Source organism: Typopeltis vanoorti, chromosome 24 (assembly GCF_054136105.1).
Source record: "Typopeltis vanoorti isolate ZY-2024b chromosome 24, IOZ_Tvanoo_1.0, whole genome shotgun sequence".
Classification (NCBI taxonomy): domain Eukaryota; kingdom Metazoa; phylum Arthropoda; class Arachnida; order Uropygi; family Thelyphonidae; genus Typopeltis; species Typopeltis vanoorti.
Window position 1 is genome coordinate 40090595 of NC_143572.1, and position 12550 is coordinate 40103144.

A 12550-nucleotide genomic window follows, 5' to 3' on the forward strand; every position below is an offset into this window, starting at 1 on the left:
CTGAGAGGAGACCTCCACATAGCCTTTAAAGGAATGTGGAGAACCAACCAGAGCTTCTGACCTAATGCCTTGTCCTCACCTTCTTGTGGTGTAAGGGGTATCTACCTGGATACTGAACGAATGAGGATGGGCTGCCAATTTGGGATTTAGCTGACCAAATTGTATTCTTATTGGCTTAAACCAAAATACAAAATGATGGTACAACATGATAAAATTTCATGCTGACCAGGGCTTCATCTGCTTAAACAAGGCCCCTGTTGTTTTTGCCAGGAAACCAGGGCGAACAGCTACTGAAACAAAAAAAGACAAAAACAGATCTTTCTGAGCAATAAATACAAAATGTTATATTCAGACAATGACAATCAAGGAAAAGAAGGAGTAGCCATACTAGTCAACACTAAATACGAGGCTAATCTTCTTGAATGGCAGGCAGTCTCAAGTAGAGTGATGTGGGCAAATATGAAAATGGGGTAACTGGACAATGAGACTTATTTGTGCCTATGGTCCCACAGAAGGTTCTACTAAGGTCGAAGTGGACGAATTTTTTCATTGTGTCAGTTGCTTTAGAGAAAGCAACTGACAAAATGAAAAGTTGGTCCTTGTTGGGGATCTAAATAGCAGAGTAGGAAATGATTGTCAGACATACAAAAATATTTTGGGATAATTGGAGAAAAGAGCAAAGCTAATAATAATGGCAAATACCTGTTGGATTTCTGCTCAGACATGGACTGGTTATTACTAACACCATGTTCCAACATAAAAATGTGCACAAATTCACATGGAGAGAAGAGAGGCAAGGAATAAGAAAAGTCTCATTGACTATGTTATTGTTGATAGTGATGTTTTTTCCCTGGTGCAAGACACCAGAGTGTACAGAGGATTTGAAATTGGAAGTGATCACTATTTAGTATTGAGAAAGATAAAATTGAATTTCTAATTGAAATGAATAACATGTAAGAAAGTTTTAAAGTGAATAAAAGTTGAGCAGCTCTCAGATGTGAACTATAGACTAAATTACACAATAATTATTGAATAAAAAATGAAAGAGTTTGAGAACAGCAACCAAACCTTGGAGATTTAGTGGCAAGCCTTGAAGAATACTAATTTAGTCCTTTCGTATTCAAAAGGACTAAATTAGTATAGTCTAAACAGATAATAAATTTAAATTACTGTATCAACTTATCTTGGCTTAACTGTACTGCTGAATATACTACATGTATAACAGGCTCTCTCTCATCATAAATCAGATTCCCTGTAAATAGCAAGTTTTTAAGGTAAATCTTTAATCCCTAAGGTATTATTGTCAAAATACTTGAATTTCATGTTATTTGGTTTCAAAACTGTTCTTGAAATTAAATCAAGCACTAGATTGTGCTAAAATATTTTGATTAGATTTTTTTCTGTTTACATAGAAAATTGTTTAAACTTCATAACTGTTGATTTCCACTTCATTCGGAGATTGATCAAGTCTAATTCAATTGGGGCCATCTCTTATAATGACAGATGGGGTGACAGACAACATCCTTCCTTTGAATTAGCATATAGAATTTTGATGTGTACTTGTACAAATGATGAAATATGCCCGATCTCATATAAAAGAATTTATGAAATTCTTTTGCAGTTCTCAGTTTCATCTGTTGGACATGTTATGTTTCAATTCAGAAGTCTATGTTCCTCGTCATCAAATTCCTGATATGTACCGTCAGTGAGTGTACAGGATAATTATGATTGTACTACATGAAAAAGTTACATTATTAACTTCCGATCAATAATTTTCCTCCAAATTAATCTGTTATCTGCCAAGATGTCAACATTATCTTATCTTATATTTCCATCTTTTAAATATTTCCACTTTTTACTGTATCAATCCAGCATCCGAGTCTTTTTCCTGCCAACCTGGCAAAGAATACTTGTTTTGCTAATCTTTATTTTCTCATTCTGTTTAAGTGACCATACCATTTGAGATTAGCTCTGCTAACATATCCCTGGATGCTAACAATGTTAAGTTCTTTCTTGATATGCTCATTTTTAATATGATATTGCCACTAATGCCATCTATTCATGCCTCTAATATTTCTCAGGACTCTCATATCTGTGGTCTCTAGTCTCTGGTCAAGTGTTTTATTTCTAACCCAGCTCTCAAGTTAAAACTGGTTTGAACACAGTCTTGTATACAGCTAATTTAGTATTTTGACTAATTTCTTTCTTATTGCATATAACTTTATTCAGCTGACTTCCTATCATACCAGCTTTACTAATTCTGTTGTCTATTTCCATATTTAATTTACCATTTTCACTAGCTATTGTGCCTAAATAGCTGAAATGTTTTACTTGTTCTATAGGTTTATCATTCATGATACAATTGCTGTTTTCAATGTTTCTGTTTAATATGATTTAATACCACTTTCTTTCATAATGTGATCCATATAGATAATGAATAACAGTGGAGATAATGTGCACCCTTGTCACACACCTGATTTTACTTCAAACCATCTTCCTGTATACCGTATATCCTTCAGCTCTAACTACTGACTTACTGCTTTAATAGAGACTACATATTGCTTGATATAATGTCTCAATTCACTCAACTAATCTTACTTTTGGAATGTCAATATTCCTTGATTGATATATTGTATTTTCCACTTGTGTGTTTTGAGAAATCTTAAATTTTTTTTTATATATTTAAAAATTTTAAAGTTCTAACCAAGAAATGTAAACATAATTATAAAAATTCCATTGTTTTTATTAGTATTTGCTAGACAACTTTCTTAACACATTTAGGATTCAAAAGTTTTGGAAGCAATAGCTGCATGTTCAGAAGCTCTTCAGACCAGTGCTGAAGATGTTGGAACGCTGTGTGAAAGAGCAGAGGCATATATTTCAAATGAACAGTATGAGGAAGGCAAGTTATATAATTGATATTATCTATTACTTTTTTTTTCACATTTAATTGAATTATAAATGTCTTATACTCATTAGAAAAATATATTAATTATAACAATTTAATATAACATAATTTAATTATAACATAATGCTATAATTAAAGAAAGTTCTGATTACTTTCTGTAATATTATCATCCATATCTTAGTATGTATATTATGATATGTTTATTATTTTATGTATAATTATAAATGGCTGTTCTTATTTTTACATATGAATATATGAAGAATCATATATTCATAGAATATATGATTATATGAATAAAATTCATTTTATTCATATAATCTTATCAATAGAAAATTATGCTCATAAATGCAAATTTCTGTTAATATCCTGCTTGCACAATTACATTTTATTATTAACCATTCTGAAATTGTTAGGGTGCACTGCCTATCTGTTCTGGTTTGCTCAATTTCAGGATATCCTGTTTCCAGAATTGAGCTATGAAATAAACCCCTGCTCATTGGTATATTATTATATAGCTTGAGAAGAATGCAAAGAACCTTTATAGGAACTTTTTGACAGAAAGTAAGCTTGTCTCATGCAGAGGTAGAATTTTTTTTCCCCTTTCAGAAAACTCTAGATTTTCATTCTATAAGACAAAACTGGCCAATAAATGCATGCTAAATTTGATAATTATAGTAGACTATGTAGATAAGAGTTTGGATTAGATATAAATGCATAAAACACCAAATTTATGAAAATCTCAAAAGAAAACTGATCCGAGCTAGAAATATTCATGAACAATATGAAAATTGAACATACAACAGAATACAAATATTTAGGCACCTACTTTACTGTAGATGGAAAGCAAAATAAAGAAATAAAAGGAACAGCCTTAGCTTAAGATGCCTTCTGGAAAAATAAAGAACTGCTCAGAAGTTCTGTGGGTATTGAGACAAAGAAAAGAATGATAAGAACATTAGTATGACCAGTTTTCACATATTTCAGGCCAGGAAGAAGTTGCTGTGACCAGGTCCTGGCCCTGACAACTCAAATTGAAGCAGGCTTCCAGAAGAAACTTGAATCTGGAGCCACTTTCATTGACCTAACATCTGCTTATGACGCTGTCTGGATCAGGGGCCTCCTCCTAAAACTAGGAAATATTATAAAGTGTAAAAAAGCACTACAACTTTTTGAATCTATTCTCTCCAACAGAAAGATCCGGGTCCACATTGGCAGAAAAAAAGAGCAGGCCCAGATTCCTTCACAACGGTCTTCCTCAGGGCTCTGTGTTATCTCCTATACTTTTTAACATCGATGTGTATGATCTACCTCATACCAGATCAAGCAAGTATATGTATGCCGATGACCTAGTGAGCCTACATCAATCTGCCTCCTTTACCAACCTAGAATCAACCTTGAATACAGACCTGAACAACCTGGAAGAGTACTTCAAGCAGTGGTACTTGAAGCCAAATCCAACAAAAACAGTGTCCTCAGTATTTCACCTGTACAATGCAGAGGCGAATCAACAACTCAACCTTTTCTTCTGTGGCTGTGGAAAAATGGTAGAACATGAGCCTCACCCAAAAGTGAGCCTGGACAGAAGTCTAACCTACAAAAGGCAGAAGTCCTAAGGTCGTCTGCATTAGCCCTCGCATTCTCTGCAGCAGAATATTGTGCCCCTGTCTGGGAAAGAAGTATACACACACACTAACATTATAGACACCCAGCTGAACTGTACCATGTGCACAATTAGTGGGACAGTGAGAAGCACCCCTCTCTCCTGGCTGCCTGTTCTATCTAACATTGCTCCACCACGCATACTGAGAAGACAAGTCTCGAATAAAGAATTTAATAAAGCAATGAGCAACTCACTCCTGCCCCTGTGCCAGATTCTCATAAATCCACCTAGTCTTTGCCTGAAATCTAGAAAGCCTCTTTGGTCCATGGACAAACTCTCTTCAGCCGCACTGCCATCAATATCTGACATATGGAGAAAATACTGGTCCAACAATCTCCCAACAAACGTCTTCCTGGTAGAAGATCCCTGTGCTCCGCAGCCTAGTTTTGATCTTCCTATGAAGATTTGGTCATCCATAAACAGGATCAGAACTAGTCAGGGCAGATGTGGCTATCTTCTACATAAATGGGGGCTGTCAGATCACCCTTATTGTGATTGTTCTCCCGTGGCTCAGACGATTACTCATATTGTGTACGACTGCCCAAGGTGCCAATTTCACGGTGGTGGCCTACGGGACATCCACAAGGTGATGGATGAGGCCTTGAATTGGCTTTCCAGCCTGGACCTTGACTTGTAGTTGGTATGATGGTGACGGTGGTTATGGAGGAAACAGAAGATCATGGTCCCGTCTCGCCACAAAGACGTTATTCTCGTAGTTACTCATAGTCCTCGTCATAGTATCAGCAGAACTCCTCCTCATGTTAGAAGATGATGATACAGTGTGAAATGGGCCTCCTGTAATGGATCAAGTTTTCTCACGCAAGACACAACTGCTTCTACTTAAACCTCAGATACAGCTACTTTTATGTTGTGAAGTTGTGAGAACATGCAGCCTTGTCATACTTGGTGCAGCAGGACCAAGTATGACAATTGTCCTTGGCTTAATTGTCATAATTGTCCTTGGCTTAATTATGACAAGTTATTTTTGCTTTATATTTTAAAAAAAAAGGAAAGACTTAGAAAGCAGGTTGTGCCTTTTATGTAATGAACTTTTATATGTTACGATTTTCATCATTTGTTTCTGGAAATTGTGATTGTACTTTTCACTTACCGGTTTTCATGTAGCCATAAGCATAAATAAACATATGGAAGTGAGACCTGGGTATTCTAGAAGAGAGTAAGATAACAGATAATGGCCTTTGAAATGTGATGCTATAGGAGAGCTCTGAAAATCTCATGGACAGAACACGTGACAAATACAGATGTCCTACAGAGAATGAGAACTCAGAGATCTTTATTACAAGAAATGATCCAGAGTAAGATGAGATTGGCAGGACATGTACTGAGAGGCTCAGCAGGACAGAGGATACTAACAGTTTTAGAAGGAAAAATTATGGGAAAAGGATCAAGAGGTAAAAAATGAAGGATATGGTTTGAAGATATAATCATGAACAGGATCACATGGCTGTGCAGAAACAAAAAGGAAAGCCACCAACAGAGAGAACTAGAAGGACATGGTGCTGCACCCTCTCACTGAGGAACTACATAATGATGATTGATGATGTTGCACTATCATTTACATTAATGAAGTTTATGTGAAGCCAGTTTATTGGCTGTGACAAGCCATTGAGTCTAGCATGTCAAGGGAAAAGTAAAAAAGGTATTATTCCAATATAGAGGCAGTCCTTCCATTTCTTCAAATAGAACAATTGCCTTTAAGAACAACTTTTTGGTCTCACCATGGGAAGTCTCTTATTTCCTCCTTCCCTTTTCCCATCTGTTTATGAAGAACTTTTTTTTTTGGGGGGGGGGAGTATTTTCCAATGCAAAATCTGCTATCTGGTGAAAATATATTGACAGGTTTATTGTCTTGAACCATAATATTTCTTATATAAAAACTTAATTTGCTCAGCTCATTCTACATAAAAATTCAGTTCACCTTGGATTTAGAAAATGAAGGCAAATTACCATTTCTTGATTTCCTGATTGTAAAAACAGAATGAATTTACATTAGATGTTTACTGAAGCCCAAATGCACTGAATATTATCTTCATTCCCAGTGGTGTAGCTAGAGCTTTTTCCGCTCCTCTCAATATACATTAAAATTACTACAAAAAGTCAAAATGACATATAGGGAAATAAATGAAAACACTGTTTATTTTTGAAGTAAAACTTTAATTCCAACATTCTAAAATGTTATTTTTCTTGCTTTTCTGTTAGCAAAATCATCGGTGACATTGGTGAAGTCCATTTCATAGTAATGTAGGTAATTCTTAATCAATTTTACTTAGAATAACTCCTCTTGCAACACTTACAGCAATTGTGAGGAAAATTCGCAGTAGTATTACGATATTTGGAAATGAGTTCTCGCGAATGTATTTTAGAATTAACTGCAAAAGTTCAAAAAGATTCAAAGTGTATCCCCTCTGCCCTCCTTTAGCTATGCCTCTGTTCCTTCTTCGTCTCTTCACCATCCATCACAAAAATAGGTACATCATTCATACCTTGAAACACTCAGTCCAATTTCTTCTTAGCCAGTTCATTCACAGTGGATATTCAGGTAAAACTGTATCCCCTTCCCCCCCCCCAAAAAAAATAAATAAATAAATAATAATAATTCTAATCCTCCTCCACAGCCATATCTTTGACATTGATTATATAGTGACTATTTCAGTCTCTTACATTACTATAGAATAACACATATGCCAAATAATTATGTAAATATGTAAACTTGTTATTCTATAGTTATGGATGCCTCACAGGTATCACTATATAAAAAAGTCTCTTACATTAGCAATTTATCCATTAAAATTGCCAATGTCCTTAAAACTGATAATATCAGAGTCACCTTTTAAGCCTATTCTTACCATACTCAGCCTTCTTCATTCTCCAAAAGATTGTAACCGCCTTCAACAAACATCTGGAGGTCTACAGAATTTGTTTTTGTAGTTTTCCTTACCTAGATCAAACTTGCAGAAGTTTTAAAATAAGATCTGTAACTAGATCTTTAATAAAAACGCATGATAGACATATAATACTTTGAGTTTTTAATAAATTCTAATTTCTTTTACACGTGTTAAACTTTTTTTTTCAAAGTATTTTGAAATAAGGAAGAACAACATCTTAGTGTGGCTTATAACAGAGGAAAAATCAGGCCAGCTTATCACTCTTTCAGCTTACAAGATTGAATGGAACAAAGCTTGGAAGATTCCATATCTTGAAGAAAACTTTCTTGCTTATCAAATCATAAAATCTGGCACTGTCATTTGTTCACATGGCTCTCAACGAAAACTAAGGAATTATCCTAAATGATATCTGGAATTTATTGATTAGATTGCTCCTGACTTCAACTTTTTAGCTAATCATTTAGCTTAATAATGTAACAATACTAGAAAAGAGATGACCACACCTATACAGGTAACCCTCGCATAACGCGGTACTTATACAACGCAGTTTCGATAAAAACATGGTCTACAAAAATATTTCCCCTAATACACTATATTAGGGGAAATATAAATTCACACATGTACGTCAATCGTATAAAGTGTTTATTATTAAAATTGTCTTTGTTTTCTGCTCATTAAAAATCATAAGTGTGTTAATCTCAAGCTGAGCACTTTATTTTCTAGTGAGTTATATACAATATGTAATGCTTTTTTTTAGTAATGGCCACTTAGAGGACTTTTGCAATATGGTTGAAAATGAAATTCGTGAATTAATTGATGGGGAAATTAAATTAGGAGGAACTGGTACAATTAATAGATGACATAAAACCAAATAGTGGGGAAAGTTCTGCCGAAGATTCTGATTGTGATGAATCCGTTAAAGAAATTAGTAGAAGGATTGGACTTGGCAAGAAAGTTAGGACGTTATTTTACGGAGCTTTCCTGGCAGAAAACAAAGACAATTTTCAACATAAACACTATACGGTAAATTTTCAACATAAACAATTGACGTACATGTGTGAATTTATATTTCCTCTAATATAAATTCGCTACTTATAACGACATGTGCGATACGGGCAGAAGCAAATTTAACGAAGTTAAAATTTGATTTTTAAGTTGCACAGTGAAATATATATGAAAAGATAAAGGGTTACTACAATTTGTAGACCTTGTTTTTATCGAAACTGCATTATATAAGTACCGCTCAGAGGACTTTTGCGATATGGTTGAAAATGAAATTAGTGAATTAGTTGATGGGGAAATAGAATTAAATTAGGAGGAACCGGTACAATTAGTAGATGACGTGAAACCAAATGGTGGGGAAAGTTCTGCCGAAGATTCTGATTGTGATGAATCTGTTAAAGAATTCAGTTTAAAGAAATTAGCAGAAGGATTGGACTTGGCAAGAAAGTTAGGACATTATTTTATGGATAATGATCCCTCAGTGGAGCACTCCAGAAATTCACGAGACAATTGGATATTTGTTTAGCTCATATTATGAACTTAATAAAAAAATTGCAGCATAGTGGTAAGCAAGGTCTTATTACAGATAACTAAACCAGCTGAAGTATGCAATGAAAATTATACAAATGATGATGTGCAAGAGATTTCAAGTGATGATTACGTCCGGCCACTCGGAAATAAAGAACATCTATGAAATGTTTGTTTTAAAGACAGTGATGACGATTAAAATATGCACTTTATTTTATTTTGCCTAAAATATTTATACATTATGTGCAATGAAGTTTATGTACAATTTGTATTTTTATAAGTTTATACTATGTATTTTGTTTCATAGTTTATATGTTTTCTTAACTTGCATGAATTACCTGAATTAAATAAAAATATATTTTTGTTGGATATATCATTGTTGCTTATATAATTAAAAAAAAAAAAAAAACGATTTCGGAACATAACCCTACTTTTTCTATGTGATCTGAGTCTCTCATAACGCGATTTATATAACGCGGCATTTCTGCGGAACCTAACATCCGCGTTATACAAGGGTTACCTGTACTAGAAAAAACATGCCACACTTATTTCTTCCTCATGCTTTGATTGTTAATAGCATAAGTTCTTCTATCTCTCGTCTTCTACTTATTCTAGTATGATGAAATGATTAGAATAAATTTGTTATCTGAGATCCTTCATGTTGTCCCTTCATTATTCATATACTAGAATGAGTAGAAGAAATCTATTTTATCAAAGGTTGGTCCTTCCTACTCTCTCTTTATCATTGCTGTTTGAATAGATGCTTTTATTTCATTAATATACTTTTACATTATGTCAAAGATAAACCATAGCCAAAAAAGTAGGTTAAAGTTAAGGTGCTCCTTCGAATAAAAAGCTGGCTTAGATATTCTTATACAGAATGGTTCAATATTCCACGTACAAACTTTGAGGGGAGGTAGAGAACGTCAAAATCAACCATATTCACATAGGAAAGCATGACCGGAACGTCACCAGAAGGTACCAACAGGGACACAAAGATACAGAAATAACACAAGACAGCCTTCTTCTGCAGCTTTTCTCACTTAAGTAGGGTCACTGTTTGTAGTGAGTTTCCTTCCACAACCTCCTGTCTTGAGCTGTAGCCACATCCAAGTTCTTCATCCTCAAGTCTTCCTCCACCATCTCCCTCCATCTCTTCTTTGGCTGGCTGCACTTCCTCCTCCCCTGCACATCCATCTGCATGACCTTTCTTCCCACATACTCTTCTTCCCTCCTCATCACATGTCCAAACCATCTCAACCTTGCCTCCTGTATCTTTGCTCCTAAGTTCATAACTTTCACCATTCCCCTTACATAGTCATTTCTCAGACGATCCTTTCTGGTCACACCACACATCCACCTAAGCATTCTCATCTCTGCTACCTCCATCCTGTTGATATTATTTTTTCTCAGGGCCACAGTTTCCATAGCGTATGTCATAGCTGGTCTCAATACTGTCCTGTAGATTTTGCCTTTTAGATTGATCAGCATCCTCTTATCGCATAGCACTCCAGCCATCTCTCTCTCTCTCTCCGGTTCCTCCATCCTGCTTGTATCCTGCATCCCACTTCCTTCTCAGCCTCACCATCCTCTTTCATTGTTGAACGTAAGTATATAAAGTCACTGACCTTCCTGATGACATTTCCTTCTAGCTCCAGATCTGTCTCCTGGCTGCTATCCACTTTGCAACACATATTCTGTTTTACTTCTGCTCAGTCTCATACCTCTCTCTTCCAGTACTTTCCTCCAACTTTCCAGTTTAGTTGCCACTTCTTCTCTTGATTCTGCACACAGCACGATATCATCTGCATACAACATAGTCCAAAGCACGTCTTCTCTCACCACCTCCATCACAATATTAAATAGGAACGGAATTAATGCTGACCCTTGATGCAAGCCAACTGTCACTGGAAAACTTGGTCTCTCCTAGGCAGGTCCAAATTCTTGTCTTCGCATTTCTGTACATCTCCTGCATGCACCAGCCTGACATATTTCTCTGGTACCTTCTTCTCCCTCAGACACCTCCAGACTTCTTGCCTTGGCACTCTATCATACGCTTTCTCCAGATCAATAAATACCAGATTTAGCTCCCGTTACTTCCCTCGAAACTTTTCCATCATCTGCCATAACCCAAAGATAGCATCTGTCGTCGATCGACCAGGCATGAAGTCAAATTGCTCCTTTGCAATCATCACCTCCTTCCTCAGTCTTCCATCAAGAACCTTCTCTACGATTTTCATTGTGTGGGACATCAACTTTATTCCTCTGTAATTCTTACAGTCTTGTGCATCCCCTTTACTCTTGTAGATGGGGACAAGAGTACTTTCCCTCCATTCCTTGGGTATATTTTCCTGTTGACAAACTTTTATTAACAGGTCACACAGCAGGTCAATTCCCTCTTCCCCCAGTGCCTTCCATGCCTCCACTGGGATCCTGTCGGGGCACACCGATTTTCCATTCTTCATCCTCTTTATTGCCTCCTTCACTTCCATTCTAGTAATGTTCTGCACCATCCCCTCATAAGGCTCCCCATCTTCTCTGTGAGTCCTTGCATTTTCTTCATTCAAAAGCCCTCCAAAGTATATTCTCCATCTGTTTCTTATATCCACATTCCTCCTTAATACCCTTCCTCCAGAGTCTTTGATCTGGAGGAAGTTCGATGTCCTTTGATGCCTTATTTCTACATTTTGCCAATCGATAAATCTTTCTCTGTCCTTCCTTTGTTTCTAATTGATCATAAAGGTCTTGATATGCCATAGCCTTTGCCTGTGCAACAACTCTCTTGGCTTCTCGCTATTTCTCTCTGTACTCCTCTCTGTCCTCTTCCACTCTTGACTCATCCCACTTTTGCTTTGCCCTCCTCTTAGCCATCACTGCTTCTGTACATTATTATTCCACCACCAAGCACCTCAATTGCACAGCTTAGAATTGCTTTTGAATTATGTCTCCACCAATCATGTACACTTTCTAGTCCATCCGAAATCCTCTCTAACACCCCCTCCCTAAAACAGTTCCTCACACTCTCTTCTTTTAAGTGAAACCACTTAATTGTCTTCCTCCCATGGCTTCCAAAGGTTCTTATCTTTGACCTTATTTTAAAGTCAGTGCACAGCAGCTGGTGATGCTGCGCCACTTGATCTGTTGGGATTACCTTACGATTTGTTACTGTCTTAAGATGTTTTCTTCTAGTCAATCTGTGAACTGTTGTTGCCACTTCTAAATGTTATCAAATGCTCTTCCCTCTTACAGAAAAAGGAGTTCACAATTGCCAGATCAAATGCTACTGCGAAGTCCAAAATCCTCTCTTCTTCCTGGTTCATCCTTCCTACTCCATGTCCACCATGCACCCTTTCACAGTCCCTATTCTGTCTCCCTATGTGTCCATTCAAGTCTCCTCCGACAATCACCATCTCGTTTTTTTTCTTCCAGTTCCCTCATTTCTTCATCTAGCACATTCCAGAATTCATCTTTCTCTTCTGCTGTACAGCCAACTTGTACAACGTATACACATAAAACGACCAGTTGCTCTTCTCCAAGACCCAGTTT

The 12550-nt window shown here is 36.2% G+C and overlaps 1 protein-coding gene across 1 annotated transcript in view; it reads left to right on the forward strand.

The window, feature by feature from the left end:
- Positions 1 to 12550, forward strand: part of P58IPK (dnaJ homolog subfamily C member P58IPK) — a 102651-nt gene that overhangs the window by 71949 nt on the left and 18152 nt on the right. Inside the window, exon 8 of the mRNA XM_090413328.1 lies at positions 2782 to 2902. Coding sequence (XP_090269454.1) covers positions 2782 to 2902 — 121 coding nt within the window. The remainder of the gene's footprint in view (positions 1 to 2781; positions 2903 to 12550) is intronic.